The sequence below is a fragment of the Spea bombifrons genome, chromosome 7 (genome assembly GCF_027358695.1).
Source record: "Spea bombifrons isolate aSpeBom1 chromosome 7, aSpeBom1.2.pri, whole genome shotgun sequence".
Classification (NCBI taxonomy): Eukaryota; Metazoa; Chordata; class Amphibia; order Anura; family Pelobatidae; genus Spea; species Spea bombifrons.
Genome location: NC_071093.1, coordinates 27,431,881 through 27,446,374, shown reverse-complemented (window position 1 = coordinate 27,446,374; position 14,494 = coordinate 27,431,881). Strand labels below are relative to the sequence as shown.

At 40.6% G+C, this 14,494-nt stretch overlaps 1 protein-coding gene across 3 annotated transcripts in view; it reads right to left on the bottom strand.

Annotated features, from left to right (window-relative positions):
- TMEFF2 (transmembrane protein with EGF like and two follistatin like domains 2) overlaps positions 1-14,494 on the bottom strand; it is a 235,332-nt gene that overhangs the window by 96,194 nt on the left and 124,644 nt on the right. For all 3 annotated transcript variants that reach the window (XM_053472187.1, XM_053472185.1, XM_053472188.1), the window contains exon 5: positions 11,844-11,940. In XM_053472187.1, coding sequence (XP_053328162.1) covers positions 11,844-11,940 — 97 coding nt within the window. The remainder of the gene's footprint in view (positions 1-11,843; positions 11,941-14,494) is intronic.

Genomic DNA, 14,494 nt, shown 5'->3' with positions numbered 1-14,494 from the left:
AATTCAACTCATGAAATCTGAAATCTATTTCTCAGTATGGCAGATAATTATCTTATCAATTTTGTGTCCTAAGTTCTTTATTTTCTCTTAAGCCACCATAACCAATGAACAACAATCAGCTACATAACAGTACAGAGTAAAGGAGGCCCTGAGATGGTCAGCTGCCTTGTCCTGCAATTTTTTTAGAATTCATCTGGGCCGGGAGCCTTTTCATTAGATACCGACTTAATGATCTTAATGATTCTGATTTCTCTTTTGGTTGTTTAAGATATTCTGTTGCTCTAAAGTGAGGCAGGGGAGGTCCAAGCCTGAATTCTTGGAAATATTGATCTGTTTATCATCAGTTGAGATGTCCCCCGCCACTCTGACTGGTAGGATATGTGACTGGGGACAGTGTATCCTAGCCAGTCTCACGAGGAGGCTGCTTGCTCAGTCTGCCCACCTATAGAAGTCTGCCATCTTGTATCTGAGTTTGAGAGACATTGTTGTATCCAGCTGGGTGTTAAAAACTAATTGGGCTTGAAGATAGGTCTGCTTATTTTTTGGGGCCAGGCTACATTGAAATCCTTTCGTGGCTTTTGTTAGGTCACAACTAAGCTTGTTAAGATTATCTTGTGTGTTCCATTTTTGGGAGACATAAGAGATAATGTGACCTCTTAGCACTTCCTTGGCCATATTCCAGAAGAAGACAGGGTCATCCCTATTAGCAGTGTTGCCAGCCTCAAAATTATCCCAGGGAAGTTTTAAGCTAGAATGGAAGTCTGGTGACTTGGCTAGGAAAGAGGGAATTCTCCAATTGAAGGATGACACTGCTGGGGCTTGACTTTCATTATGAGCTCTACAGGAGCATGATCAGATATAATGATGTTATCTATGTTGGCTTCTGTAACATGCTGCAGGAGGCAAGGCCAGTATAGAAAATAGTCTATTCTCTTTAAGGAGTCATTTAGGTACAAAAAGCATGTATTCCCTCTCAGTGCAGTGTAAGAGATCCCAGGTGTCTCGTAGCTGCAGTGGCTTGCAGCAATTAATGATTTCATTGTTTCCCACAGCGGATTTGGGTGGACCACCTTATTATGTTCTTTTTTAAGGTATAACTCTTCTGTGAGAGAGTTCGGTAGACCAATGAATCTTAGTTTGTTTCTGCAACTCCTGTTTGTAAATCTTCCACTTTGTCTTCTAGAGAGTGTCTGGCTATGTTTCTTGTGATTGTTAAGCCGGTTTTCTCATCCAGTCTGTCAGTGGTGGTTTTAAGATCTTGTCTCATCTATTGTGTGGTTAATTTCTCCCAGTTTGTCTCCATCTGTGCTATCTGATCCTGGGAGTTGAATCTTTATCATCCAGTTCATCCTCTGGTGTTGGCTTTCTCCCGCTGAGGTTTAGGCCATCATGGGTGTTTTGTCTAAGAATTTCTCCATACAGCTCTCTGTGTATTCCTCAAATGGATGCAATCTTCCATTCTAGCTTAAAACTTCCCCAAGAGGAAAGAATGAAAAAAGGGAGAGGGGTAAAGAGGAGGGGAAGAGAGTAGAAAGGCTCTCTGTATGTATGCATCGGGTCCTACAGTCAGACAGATCTTGATATAACAATGTTAATTAGCCATATAGCTTTAACCACAAGTTTGCCTACCGGAGAACCTGTATTTGTACGTTGTAGGTGTTTCAGAGGACCCAGCATCACCACACATCGCATCAAAAGTGCACCTAGGCCTTAACCCCTTGTAAAGATATGCCTATGTGCCTATGGACTCAAGTAGCTAGGCTGTGAACTACCTCTGTTTACGTACTATTTTGATTTGGCTGGCAGGTACCTAACATCTGAATTCATTGTGTGTTTTTTGGGGGTTCTCAGGCTTCAGGGGGTCTGTCAGATGATAGGTGATGCTGGTCCCAGGATGGCGACTCTATGTGTGGTGGTGTTAAGACGTTGGGAAGCAAGCGATCACCCGGTTATCTGCCATCACCCTGTGTCGGCCACAAGTGCTACGCCGGCGGATGGTAAAAGGGCACATGGAAGTGGTAGGCCGCGTGCTGTCGCAGATCTCAGGATAACGGTGGGCCATAAGGCTAAAGTTGGCTGCACGTTGTTGGAAGGTTTAAGTCCATGGCAGGCCCAGCTACTCTGCCAGTCTGTGAATTGGCGGCAGGCCTTTCAGTTTTGGTGGGCCATGAGGTGATGGCAGTACCTGATGACAGGTCAGCAGACAAATCGCAAATCACAAGCCAACTATAGGGCATTGGTCAGTCACAGGATAAGATGGCAGCTCTATGTTGTTACAATGGGCAGTGAAAATAATGAGTCCCACAGATGGTGCTTCACGTCCCTAGCTCAAGAGCTCTTGTTTTTATTGCCCCAGTGGTGAATTTTGTGCCTAGTGTAGGACCTCTTGAGCGATGTGCATTGCCATGATAGGGCAGCACCACCATTTTGGACTGGTTGAGAAAATAATGGGATCTACCATGACTAGTCCAATGTACTGACCTTTCAATCACAACTCCTCGCGTTGAATAGGTGTCAGTTTTTAAAGTTTGTGCTATAAAAGGTGCGTGTTGTAAAACCTCGAAGACATTGCAGTGGACCACTAGGGTTGAAGTAAGTTGTTGGGGTAAAACAAACATCTTCTCTCCTCATCTTGCAGTAGGAGCTCAAGGATATAGACAGCACAGGCGTTTTGATGCATCAAATAGAGCTGCAAGACATCTACACACGTTAAAATCTGAGTGGTACACCTGTAACAGTCTATGTATAATTTTTTTAAATGTTCTAACACTTAATGGAAAGATTTTTATTATGACGGCATTACTATATCTCTCGATAGAACACTTCCACAGTGCATGCCTGACTCTCTTAACAGTTTTTATTTCATTTTATCATTCTTCTCTATTGTTTAATCTTCTATTATTGTTTAATCTTACTCTATTAAATAGATAGAAAGCAATAGGTAAAAAGCTCAACCCTGGCCAAACTTCCAAAAGGTGTCCCAGTTTGGCCGTTTAAAATGTTGAAATGTATGTTATAAAACACTCTTGACTTTTAGCTATAACAGCCTCTACTGTTATAGGAAGATTTTGGACTGTCTTTGAGAGTTCGCACCCATTCAGCCAAAGAACATTTATGAGGTCAGGCCCTCATGCTGGAGAAGGACTGGCTTGCAATAGTTATTCCAATTAATTCCAAAGTTGTGAGGTCAAGACTCTACTCAGGTCACACAAGTTCTTGTTCCACACCAAACTGGTCAAACCATGTCTTTATGGACCTTGCTTTGTTCATAAGGGCACAGTCAAGCTGGAAAAGGAAAGGGCCTTCTGCAAACTGGTGCCACAAAGTTGGAAGCATAGAATAATAAAATGTCTTTGTAAACTGTAGCACTAACATCACCATTGACTGGAATTTAGGGGCTTTGCCCTGGACAATTATCTCTACTATCTCTACTAATTATCTCTGCTTCAGAGTCGCCACTTCAGCCAACTTGACATGGCCCATAGTGATCTTCAGCTTACGTGCATGTTCTCTGCCAGGTAAACACATTTCTAAAAGCTCGCGGCGCACAGTACTTGTGCTGATGTTGATTCCAGAGGCAGTTTGGAAATCTGTAATGAGTAATGCTACAAAAAGCAGGTGATTTTTACGCACTGTGCTATTTAGCACTCGCTTCCACTTCACAACAACAGCACTAACAGTGGATCGAGGCAGATCTAGTAGGGTGGAAATTTCACAAACTGACTTCTGGCAAAGGTGGCATCTATGACAGTGCCACATTTAAAGTCACTGAGTGCAGTATTACTGATTCTGCTGCCAGTATTTGTCTATGGAGGTGGCATGCATATGTGCTTGATTTTATTCCTTTTACCAATGGGTGTGACTAAAACACCTAAACTCAATATTAATTTGGAAGGGAGTCCACACTTTTGGTCATATAGTGTATGTGAGAGATAGATGAAAGGGTTCATCACTCTTAAAGAAGCAATAATACTGTACTAGCATTAACTATACACATTTACCTCTAATTATATGTGACATGCTTTAAATGCTTCAATGAGCATTAATGAACATTAGAAAATGGCAAAATATCCCTGACAAGTAAAAAGGTTTTCAGTGTGGCATCATGTCACATCTAAAGCCTTACTCAAATTGTGTCAGTGGGCATTACCCATAGAAAAACATTACGAGCGTGTTTTGTTTTTTTGCTCCTTGCAAAACACCAAATGAATACAGAGAATTCTAATTAATCCATCTATGCATGTAGATGAAAATAGGTAAAAAAATATAACATGACTATACATTCACATTTTATTATACACAACAATTAATAGTAGTATTCTTTTTACAGAAGGTTACAGAGTTTGTTATAATGAAACATGTTTGTTCATGCTTGTTTGTGAATGGTAACAATTCCTCTGATTTATTAAATAAATTAGTTTGTTTTTTATGCATGCAGCAGAAAGCTGTTCCATTTGTAAAGAAAAAAAAATATTACAACAGAGAAGCAAACAAATGTGACACGTTGCATATATGGCCGGAGGGGAAAATAAACTAGAATAAATAATTTATAATAACTCATTTGCCCTCTCTTACTCTTGGTGCATGGAACAGTGTTTATTTTTTAAAGTGTTAAAAAGAAAATATGTAAAGGCAAAACCCCCACATACTTTATTACTTCCATAACTTTTTGGAATTACCAACATTTATGTAAAAATGTGTCTTTAAATATGATATTATCTCCATCTAAGTTACAATAATTAACAAACAAATCTGTTTAAACTAATAGCACACAGGTTTATTGTATTGTTCCTGTCCATATTGTACAACGCAGAATGTTTGAGGAGGTAAAAAAAGAACCCTACGGTAACAGCTAAAATCCATTCATTGGAATGGCTTCACATCTCTGTTCATTAGTCTACCATACGCAAAACTTTGAACAAACATCCAGGGCACCAAGGAGGAAGCCGCTGCTCTCCAAAAAAATCACTGCTGCTCACCTGAAGTTTGCCCAAAAGTACTTTGACACTCCACAATGCTACTGGGAAACAATGTCTTGTGGACTGATGAAACTAAGGGTGTATTGTTCACCCTATTGATTGAGGTATCATACAGGATAATGTCAGGATGGCTGTCCACCATCTAAAGCTCAGTAGAAGTTGGGTGATGCAGATGGACAATGACCCTAAACAACAAAGTAAATCTACTACAGAATGGCTTAAAAAAGAAAACCTTCTATTGGGAGTGGCCCAGTCAGAGCCCAGATCGTAATTAGAGATGCTGTGGAATGACTTCAAAAGAGCCGTTCACACGACCTAAGACTATGGCTGAGCTCATGTACTTCTCTATGAAAGAATGGTCCAAAATTTTTGATCTGCAGCTACCGAAAGCTCTTGCTTGAGGTTCTTGCTGCCAAAGGAGATTCAACCAGTTATGAAATTCACATCCATACAAAGTCCACATGACTTTATAAACATTTAATGATTGCAAACATTTTCACTATTTTAACTGTTACGGAAACATAGATGGTAGATGATGACAGATAAGAACCAAGGGGTCTATAGCTTTGATGATAAACACTGTGGCAAATTCCAGTATATATGCCCTGAAAGTACAGATTAATGAGTGACTACAGTGTTGTAGATTTTGGTTAATGATAGCATACCTCCGGAATTGCAACAAAGAACAAAGATGCATTGCTCAGATTAGCGACAATGCATATTGGTGAGAGATAATTTGGTAAGGTCCTATCCACACAGACAAGAAACAAATTGGAAAAGCACCAAACTATTGCAAGATGCAGAGATGCGGAGAAAATAATCCAACGCTGCAAAACCGAGACTGCAAAACCAAACTCAAATTCAAATAACTCCACCAAAATCCATACTTAAACAGACTTTATTTGGTAGCTATAAACATGGGGGGGGGGGCAATAGACAGGGAATAGAAAAATAGCCTAACACGTTTCGAGCCTTATGGCTTTTAATCATAGGCTATCCACACAGATTTGTGAAGGGGGCTGAGAGAGGACATGTTGACTTGTAAGTAAAATTTTGGACTCCCTACATGTAATTCGGAATCTCTAGCAAATGTTTTAGTCCTGAATAACCCACGGCTGTGTGTTTTTAACAATGACTGTGATCATTTTAGACTCATCAGGTCTATATCACAGGAGGACAAATTTAGAAACATAAGAGACTCAGACAAAATGTTCAGTTTAATAAATATTGTTCATTTTAAAACTTTCGTGCAACCTTTAAAAAGAGATAAAAAGTCTATTTTGTTTCCATATTAGTTATTGCATAATTGGTGCCCCTTTAGCATTTAATACCAATTATGCAGAACACCTAACAGAAAAAGGGCAAAATATAAATGCTAGATACAGTATATGTTTCATAACGAAACAAATGGAGTAAATTTTATATTTAAATGGAGTTAACCTTATCAACAATCATAAAAACTCTGATAAATGAAATTAATAAGGCTTGAAAAACGTAAAGCCTTAATTATAATCCAACTAAAGCAAACTCATATTTTCACAGTTCTATGCGCATTAATAACTTTAATCACATTTGAATCGCGTTTGTTTAATTAGATTACATACCATGTGGTTTTCACAGGAATGCATTAAATTAACTGTGAACAATGTATAATCACAATCATAACAAGAAAGAGTTGTTGATAATATCAGTACAACTACTTTGTTTCCTATAATTTCAACCAGAGCACATCTGCCCCTTTTTCCATTAGGAGAATATGGAAATTAGGAGATATGTAGCCACAACACTTCTCTACAGCTTTGTTGCTGAAAGAACTAATTAGCCGTATTTAAAATGTTGTTTGTATGTGTTTGTATATGTGAAGGAAAATAACAAAAACAGCAATTATACTTACGGATGGTTAATTGTATTTTCTAAATATTAATTTTAGTTATTAACTTTACTAACCAACTGAAGTATAGTATGTAAATACTTGTTAAATACAAATACTGCACATGTTCCACGGAAGTCCACTGACGCTGAATTGTCTCAAAGTTTGGATGCTTAAATGATTTTTTTAATTTGTTCTTAACCTATGGACACTTGATATGCCATGTGTTTACACAATCCACTTGCCATTCATGGCTGCTACTGCACTTTTTGCTTAAAAATGATTTATTTCATTGAGAAATTTGTGGTAAAATTTGTATACAAAGGGTATATAACATACACTTTGTATACAAATTCTACCACAAATTTCTCAATAAGTTCCAGGTCCTGTTGCTCTTACCTGGCTCCTCTAGCCCTAGCCTCCATTACTGTTAGGACTCTATTATTTCTTGTACATCTCTTGTCCTGCTCCCACGGGCTGGTAAGAAAGTAGATAAAATGGTGCCGGGTTTGCCATGTCTTTAGGGATGATCTAAAATTAAATACATCTTCGGTAGATATTTATTGGAAATGCAAAGTATCCTTGGCTCGTAGAAGACTTTGGTATTTATGCAAATGCTCTGGCCACCTAAACTGCTTACTGATTTAGCAGCACAGTTATTTATTTCCTTTCATTCACTTATGTATATATTATTTTATAATAAGAACCATCGAGAAAGTGCTGAATGCTACCATGAATCATTACCTGAGAATCAAGCATGTTATAAGCACTTGGCTACCCCATACAACATACGGTAGATCCTCAGATGTTCTTAATTGTCAATAGCCTCTCAAAGTATAAAGTAGCTATTGACATCCCCATTGCATGTTTGTCCTTGTAAGGTACTTACTGGATTCCATTATTCATGTGATCATTTTAGCAATTACTTTTGAGCCAGGCAGTAATGCGTCTAAGTTCAGTAATGTCCAACAAAGCTGTGGAAGCTGGAAAACCTTGATATTTTCATTTTCTGTGTTGTGCTACTCAACCAAAGAGCCAGCTTTGCTTGGTGTACTATAAACGTGGTGCTTTGGTTTCTTGTGTATGGCCTTAGCTTTCCCATATTAATGACTGGTGCTATGGTGGTTTTTCTTAGTATCTTTTAACCCCGGCCTGCATTCGACTCTCTGGGATTTAGTGAATTGAATCTAAAAATATGCTGTCTATAATCGATTGTTTCAAAATGAATTTACCGTATTTGCTCGATTATAAGACGACCCCGATTATAAGACGACCCCCCAAAATCAAAATATTAATTTAGGAAAAAAACGAAAAGCCTGAATATAAGACGACCCTATAGGAAAAAAAGTTTTACCAGTAAATATTAATTCATGTAAATATATTTTTTAAATTTCCTTTTATTTGCCAACCTGCCCCCCCCAGTTATGCCACTCTGCCCCCAGAAATGCTTTATACCCCCCCTATTTGCCACTCTGCCCCATGATATGCCTTATACCCCTATATGCCTATTATACCACTATATGCCCTAAAATGCATTTCTGGAGGTATATATGCATATCATGGGGCTGAGTGGCATATAGGGGGTTAAAATGCATTTCTGGAGGTCCAGAAATGCATTTTAACCCCCTATATGCCACTCAGCCCCATGATATGCCTTTTAACCCAGCATGTACTGGCTGCCTTGGCTTGATAGGAGTGTGATTGCTGCTAACAGCAATCACACTCCTATCAAGCCAAGGCAGCCAGTACATGCTGGAACCTGGGGATGATAGTAGTGGGATTACAGCCTCCCTATGCCATGCTACAACCCCCACCCCCCCTTACACATCCATGCTATCACACACAAACACACATTCACAAACATTTAAATACTCATTCATTCCATTAATCACACATACTTCACACATTAATCACACATACTTACCCAAAAACCCTCCCCCACCCCCTTACCTGAACTGCAGATCTCTCACTCGAAGACTTCTGCAGGGGACCGGCTGTACCAGCAACTTCTCTGGCCCCGCCCCCAGAGGAGGGAGGGGGAGATAGAGTTCTGTGAGGAAGCTACAAGCTTCCTGTCCTCCTGCTTCTAACGGAAGAGACGCTGCTCGCGACCGGTAAGCAGCATGGCCCCAGCCATTTTTTTGGGGTCTGATTAGAAGACGACCCCGATTATAAGACGAGGGGTATTTTTCAGAGCATTTGCTCTGGAAAAAACCTCGTCTTATAATCGAGCAAATACGGTAATTACCTTGCCTAAAGACAAGTATGGTAACAAGACAAGTGTGGAGTTGTGAAAACTTGAGTTTGAAAGCCTTTAGCCTAGGTGTATGTAAATTTCATTTTAACTCCTATAACAGTTATACTAATGGTGCAGCACAGAAAAGAACTTCACATGTCTCACTACATGTAATATGAATAACATGAAAAACCAAAACAGAAGGTGAATTATATCCCAGTGTTGTTTACAAACACTAAAAATAGGATCAAATATGGGTATTACTTTCCTACGTTAGGATCATTCTATGAAATATAAGAAGTGTGGATCCTTGTTCTTCATGAGTAAATGGAAAAACAGACGAAAAAAACATAGTGTAGAACCGTATAATAGATAATGGCTGTAATAAAAAAGATGTGGATTGAGCGATATATCCTTTGGGAGCAGGACATGGCTCCCCTTAAAGGCAAGAGTCTAATTATTACTTTATCTATCACAACCCTATTACTAACTATATAGTGTTACACTATTTTTTTTCTCCGTTGATAATCTCCACGACCTGAACATTGGAGAAGTAAGCTTTATAACCCATATGAGCAGGACACGGCTCTCCTGAAAGGCAAGAGTTGAGTCCACATCTATTATATTACTGAGATGACACTATATGGCCATGCTTAGCCTGCAACTACATCAAGTATACCCCTAATTTTACATGGCTATATTGCTTACCAAGGAGCTAAATCAGTAGGACTGTATTGCCTTTTAACCCACTGAGGCTCTCATGCAAGGTTTGGTCAGAACGTGCAACTATGGAGAGCACACCCTAAAGGAGAGCACACCCTAAAAAGCATACACATTCAGGGACAACAACAGTGATGGAACCCCAATATTTATGCTTCAGATAGGTGCTTTTAGTATTTACTTGGATGTGTGCTGATTTCTTCCTTTGTCATTTGTTGTGTGGTCATTTCAGCTTCGCCCTGGAATTTAATTGTGTATGCTTTATAGGGTGTGCTCTCCTTTCTGTATATTTTTGTGCATAGTAAGCTGTAAATAGGCTTAATAATTCAGATTTTTTTTCCTGAATTATTGTAGGTATGGGTTGCATTACGATTATAGAGGTTTTCATATTAAGAGGTAAAAGAGTCTATGAGCTACTAAAGTGTCTAGTTAATTGGACGTTTTGTAAAAACTTCATAGACCAGATCATAGCCTTGCCAATGTCACCTTTTATGAGGTTCTTAATTTGCAGAGGACAAAGCCAATCCTGTATTATTGTACTTTATCTATTTTGATCAGAACATCTGCAGGCTAATACTCTTCTTGTTGCACCATTTTCCATTGTAATTACATCACTTTTTTATAGAGGCGTGTTCTCTTAAATTTTAAATGTCTAAAAAGACTTGGGTCACCAACCTACTCGAGAGGGTAGTACGACTTTTTTGGGCTTCGTAGTATATGATAGAATACGTCATAGTTACTGCATTTAGTGACAGAGTACATATCACTTGTAAATGCAGCCATTTAGTAGGCTTTGTTGCCTATTAATAAAGTGGTGAAGGAGTTATGCTGTAATCACAACACAGCAGATAAATATTGGATACAACTCAAGTCAGAACTCTTGCACTCATTTCATCATAATTCATCAAATTATAGCAGTTAAAAAAATATTCAAAGCCAACACCCATTCTGACACGCGTTCTATTCTGACAGAATCTACTGTGTTGAACAATCTATAATCAATATTCTCTGTCAGTATGTACTTAAGGCCGGTATTCGTTGAGAAAGAAAACAAGACATGCATACAACACTAAAAACTAAAACTGGCAGATGTACATAAATGAATTATCTTTTTTACAATAAAATTAAGTCAACAGTTTATCCAAATATCTTGTGCACTCTCATACAATTCAAAGGGCAATTGCAGACTGAAAAAAACACCCTGGGGTTATTAAGACCCAGACATGGAGAAGTGCACTACTATTATGAAAAGTAATCCAATTCCCTATTCCTTTTGACCTTCGATAAACTGGGTTGCCATGACAACAAAACTACGCTTAAAAACCACAATCTATTTTTCTCGCTCCCTCCCAGATTCAATTCTGGGGGTCATGTTTTCTAAGAGACACTGTCAGCCATTTACATGAATATTATAACACTGAAGCATGTTAGCTGCTCTTCCAGATTGACAAACATTATGCTATATTTTACAGAATTTCAAATACAGAATGTTATAAAGTTGTTCAGAATTTAAATATGCAACATGAAAGAGAAGTGGCATAGATGGGAACGGATATCTTCCACGCCAATACACTCTTTGATGACAGTATACTTATTCATATTCTAATTACATTGCTGAGTAGGTATCCTTACATGATTATGGATGTCAATGACTGCAAATTATGAAGTGTCACTCAAAGCCAGACAGATACCATCTAACTTTCACTGGTGGGATCAACAAAGATGTCAAATGTAGCTCACAACTGGCATTTCATATGTGGTTCCCTTTAAAAACATTTAAAAAAACACTGTGACTTCCTTCCCATAAGCTGCTATTGCTATAGGCGTATTGGAAAATGAGAGAAAATTAAAGAATCCCAAAATGGATACAAAATGGACAAAGGATATGAATAGATATTAGAAAATAAAAATACATTTCTCCTTTAAGGTGGATTAAGAATACATGTTTTGTACCTGAAAGTATCAAATGGTTACAGAGCTAGACTTGCTTAACGGTAATCAGAACATATTGAGCTCTAAAAACTAAAGCAAATATTACCAGACATCCTCTGCGTCTTCATCACATTCTGCCCCAAATTGGCATATATCACACGTAGATGTCTCTTTTTGACTGGTTTCACCAGATCCTTCGTTCGCTGAAAAACACAAGATTAAAGACAATATGAGACCAAAACAATAAATGCATGTTGCATTGTAATTTGAAATTATTCTAGCCTTGGTGCCCGAATAATTATAATTTTAATAAAGACAGGAGGCGAGTATCTTCCTTTACTCTCACCAACAGCAGCAAAGAAAGAGTTAATAACACAAGTGAAAACAACCAATAGAAACAGTACATAGGTGGTATATAAACTCCTTAACTATCTTCCTCTTCCTCTTTCGTCCGCTGTGAACCGGAACTGAAGAACGCAGCAAACCATCTAGCAACGTAAAACCGAACCCAACACTCAGAACAGGGGCTCGAACTGGAACCAAAGTCAAGAGCAAGGCGACAATGCACTCCAACTGGGAAACAGAACCGCTATGACACGGAGATGGTATCAAGCTGAAACAAAGAGAGAGAGACATAACAGAACCAAATTCTTCACAAACATGGTAAAACACAGTAGAACGAGGATCACTGACAGTCATCACAAATCATCAAATGCAACGGAGCAGACAAAACCCCAAGAAAACACAAAACGAATTCAAACCAGGCTTACTTACCCAGAGTGTACACCTAACCATCGGGAGGGTAGGGAGGGAAAATACTCGCCTCCTGTCTTTATTAAAATTATAATTATTCGGGCACCAAGGCTAGAATAATTTCAAATTTTAAGGCAAGACAGGAGGCTTCGTATTTTGCATTTTTAACGCCGGAAACCAACGCCATTGCCCCTGAAGAAACCAGGCGGAAATATGCCCGAAAGGTGGCGGCACGGGACCAATCCGCCGCTCGCAGAAAAGCCACTAAAGCTCCACCAGCCCGAAGGGCACAGGAGGCCGCAGCCCCCCTGACGGAAAGAGCACCGATGCTCCTGTAGGAGAAGAAAAACAGCCTTGAAAGGTTTCACAAAGGAGAGGAGTTGAGATGTCAAAACCGGACGTATCGACGTCGTGCGTGACAGATAAGTCCTGACACACCCGGCGACACATTTTTGGGTCGTCTAGAAAAAAGGGATAGGATACAGACGAGAACAACTCAGGGGAGAATAGAGACAGCATGAGCATCCAAAGCGCTAACATCTGAAACCCTACGAAAGCATAAGAGACACAACAGAAGGGTAAGTTTCGCCGACAACTGTTGGAGGGAGAGTGAATCGTTGTCTGGCCATCCCGAATGGAAAACTAACACGACAGCTACTTCCCACAGAGAACCGTAGCGCGGCGCCGAAGGACGGGATAAATGAATACCACGCAAAAGGTGGCAGACTAAGGGAGCCAAGGGGATCCATGTGCCGTCCCAAACTCCAAGGAGCCCAGCCTCGCCAAGCTGTCCGGTATGACATACCGGTACCTGGAGCCCAAGATTTGCGGAGCAAGGACTGAGCCGCCTCCAATAGGCCCGAGACCGTTCGGGGTCCCCTGAAATCGTCCATACGACCAGGAGGAGATGTCTTTCCAGGATGAGCGCATGAACCTGGACCTCCGGGCCCGTCAGGGGATAGTACAGAGATGGGATCTACAGAGGATCCTGGGCAGATAACTGCAGCAGGGCTGGAAACCACGGCTGAGCATGCCACGGGGGGGTCACCAGAACCAAAGGCCCCCCGTCCCAACACAGGTGATGGATGACCCTCGAAATGACCGTCTGGGGATTCGTCCTGGATGCAAATAGGTCCAGATGCAAGACCCGACCGAGAAGTCTCCAGTCGCTCGCATCCCGCCAGTGTCTGGAGAACCCGTCCGCCAAGAGAACCTCGGCGCCCGGGAGGTATCCTGCCGGCAAAGTATGTTGCACGCAAGGCAAAAGTCGAAAACATCCTTTGTTACCTCTGAGGTACTTGGACCGAGAACCCCCTAAGCGGTTGATATATCGAACCGCCGACATGCTGTCTAAGAAGCCTAAGAAGAGAAAGCGGCTTGGGACTAGTTCGGATTTGAGAGAATGGACTAGAAACCCGAGTTGGTGAAGGGTCTGCACCACGAAATCGGTCTGGGCGAGCAGGGTCTCCTGGCAGCCAGAGAAGAGTAGAATGTCGTCTAGATAGACTATACACCTGATACCCCTGGACCTGAAGAGAGCCATGACCGGCTTCAGGAGCATTGTAAGGCACCAAGGGGCTGAACTTAGGCCGAAGGGAAGGGCCTTTAACTGCCATACCTGCCTGCCCCAGCGAAACTGAAGAAATCGCCCGGAATCTGGGTGAATAGGGACGGAGAGAAAGCGTCCGAGAGGTCTAACCATGTAAAGCAATCGCCTTCCAACCTAAGGTCTCCGAAGAGACGGATCCCTTCCATTTTGAAGCGGCGAGAAACAAAGCATTGAGAGCCCGTAGATTGATCACTGGGCGGAAGTCCCCGGTGCATTAGCGTACTAGGAAAAAGGAGCTGAGGAAACCGATTGATCCTTTTGCCCGCTGGATAGCCCCCTTGTCGCGGAAGGTGCGGAGTTCTGCTACCATTAAGGCCTGATCGGTAATGCCCTCTGAGATGTGGGCGGTCAGCGTACTTGAAAGGGGGGAAGAGCTGAAAAACTATCTTGAAAAC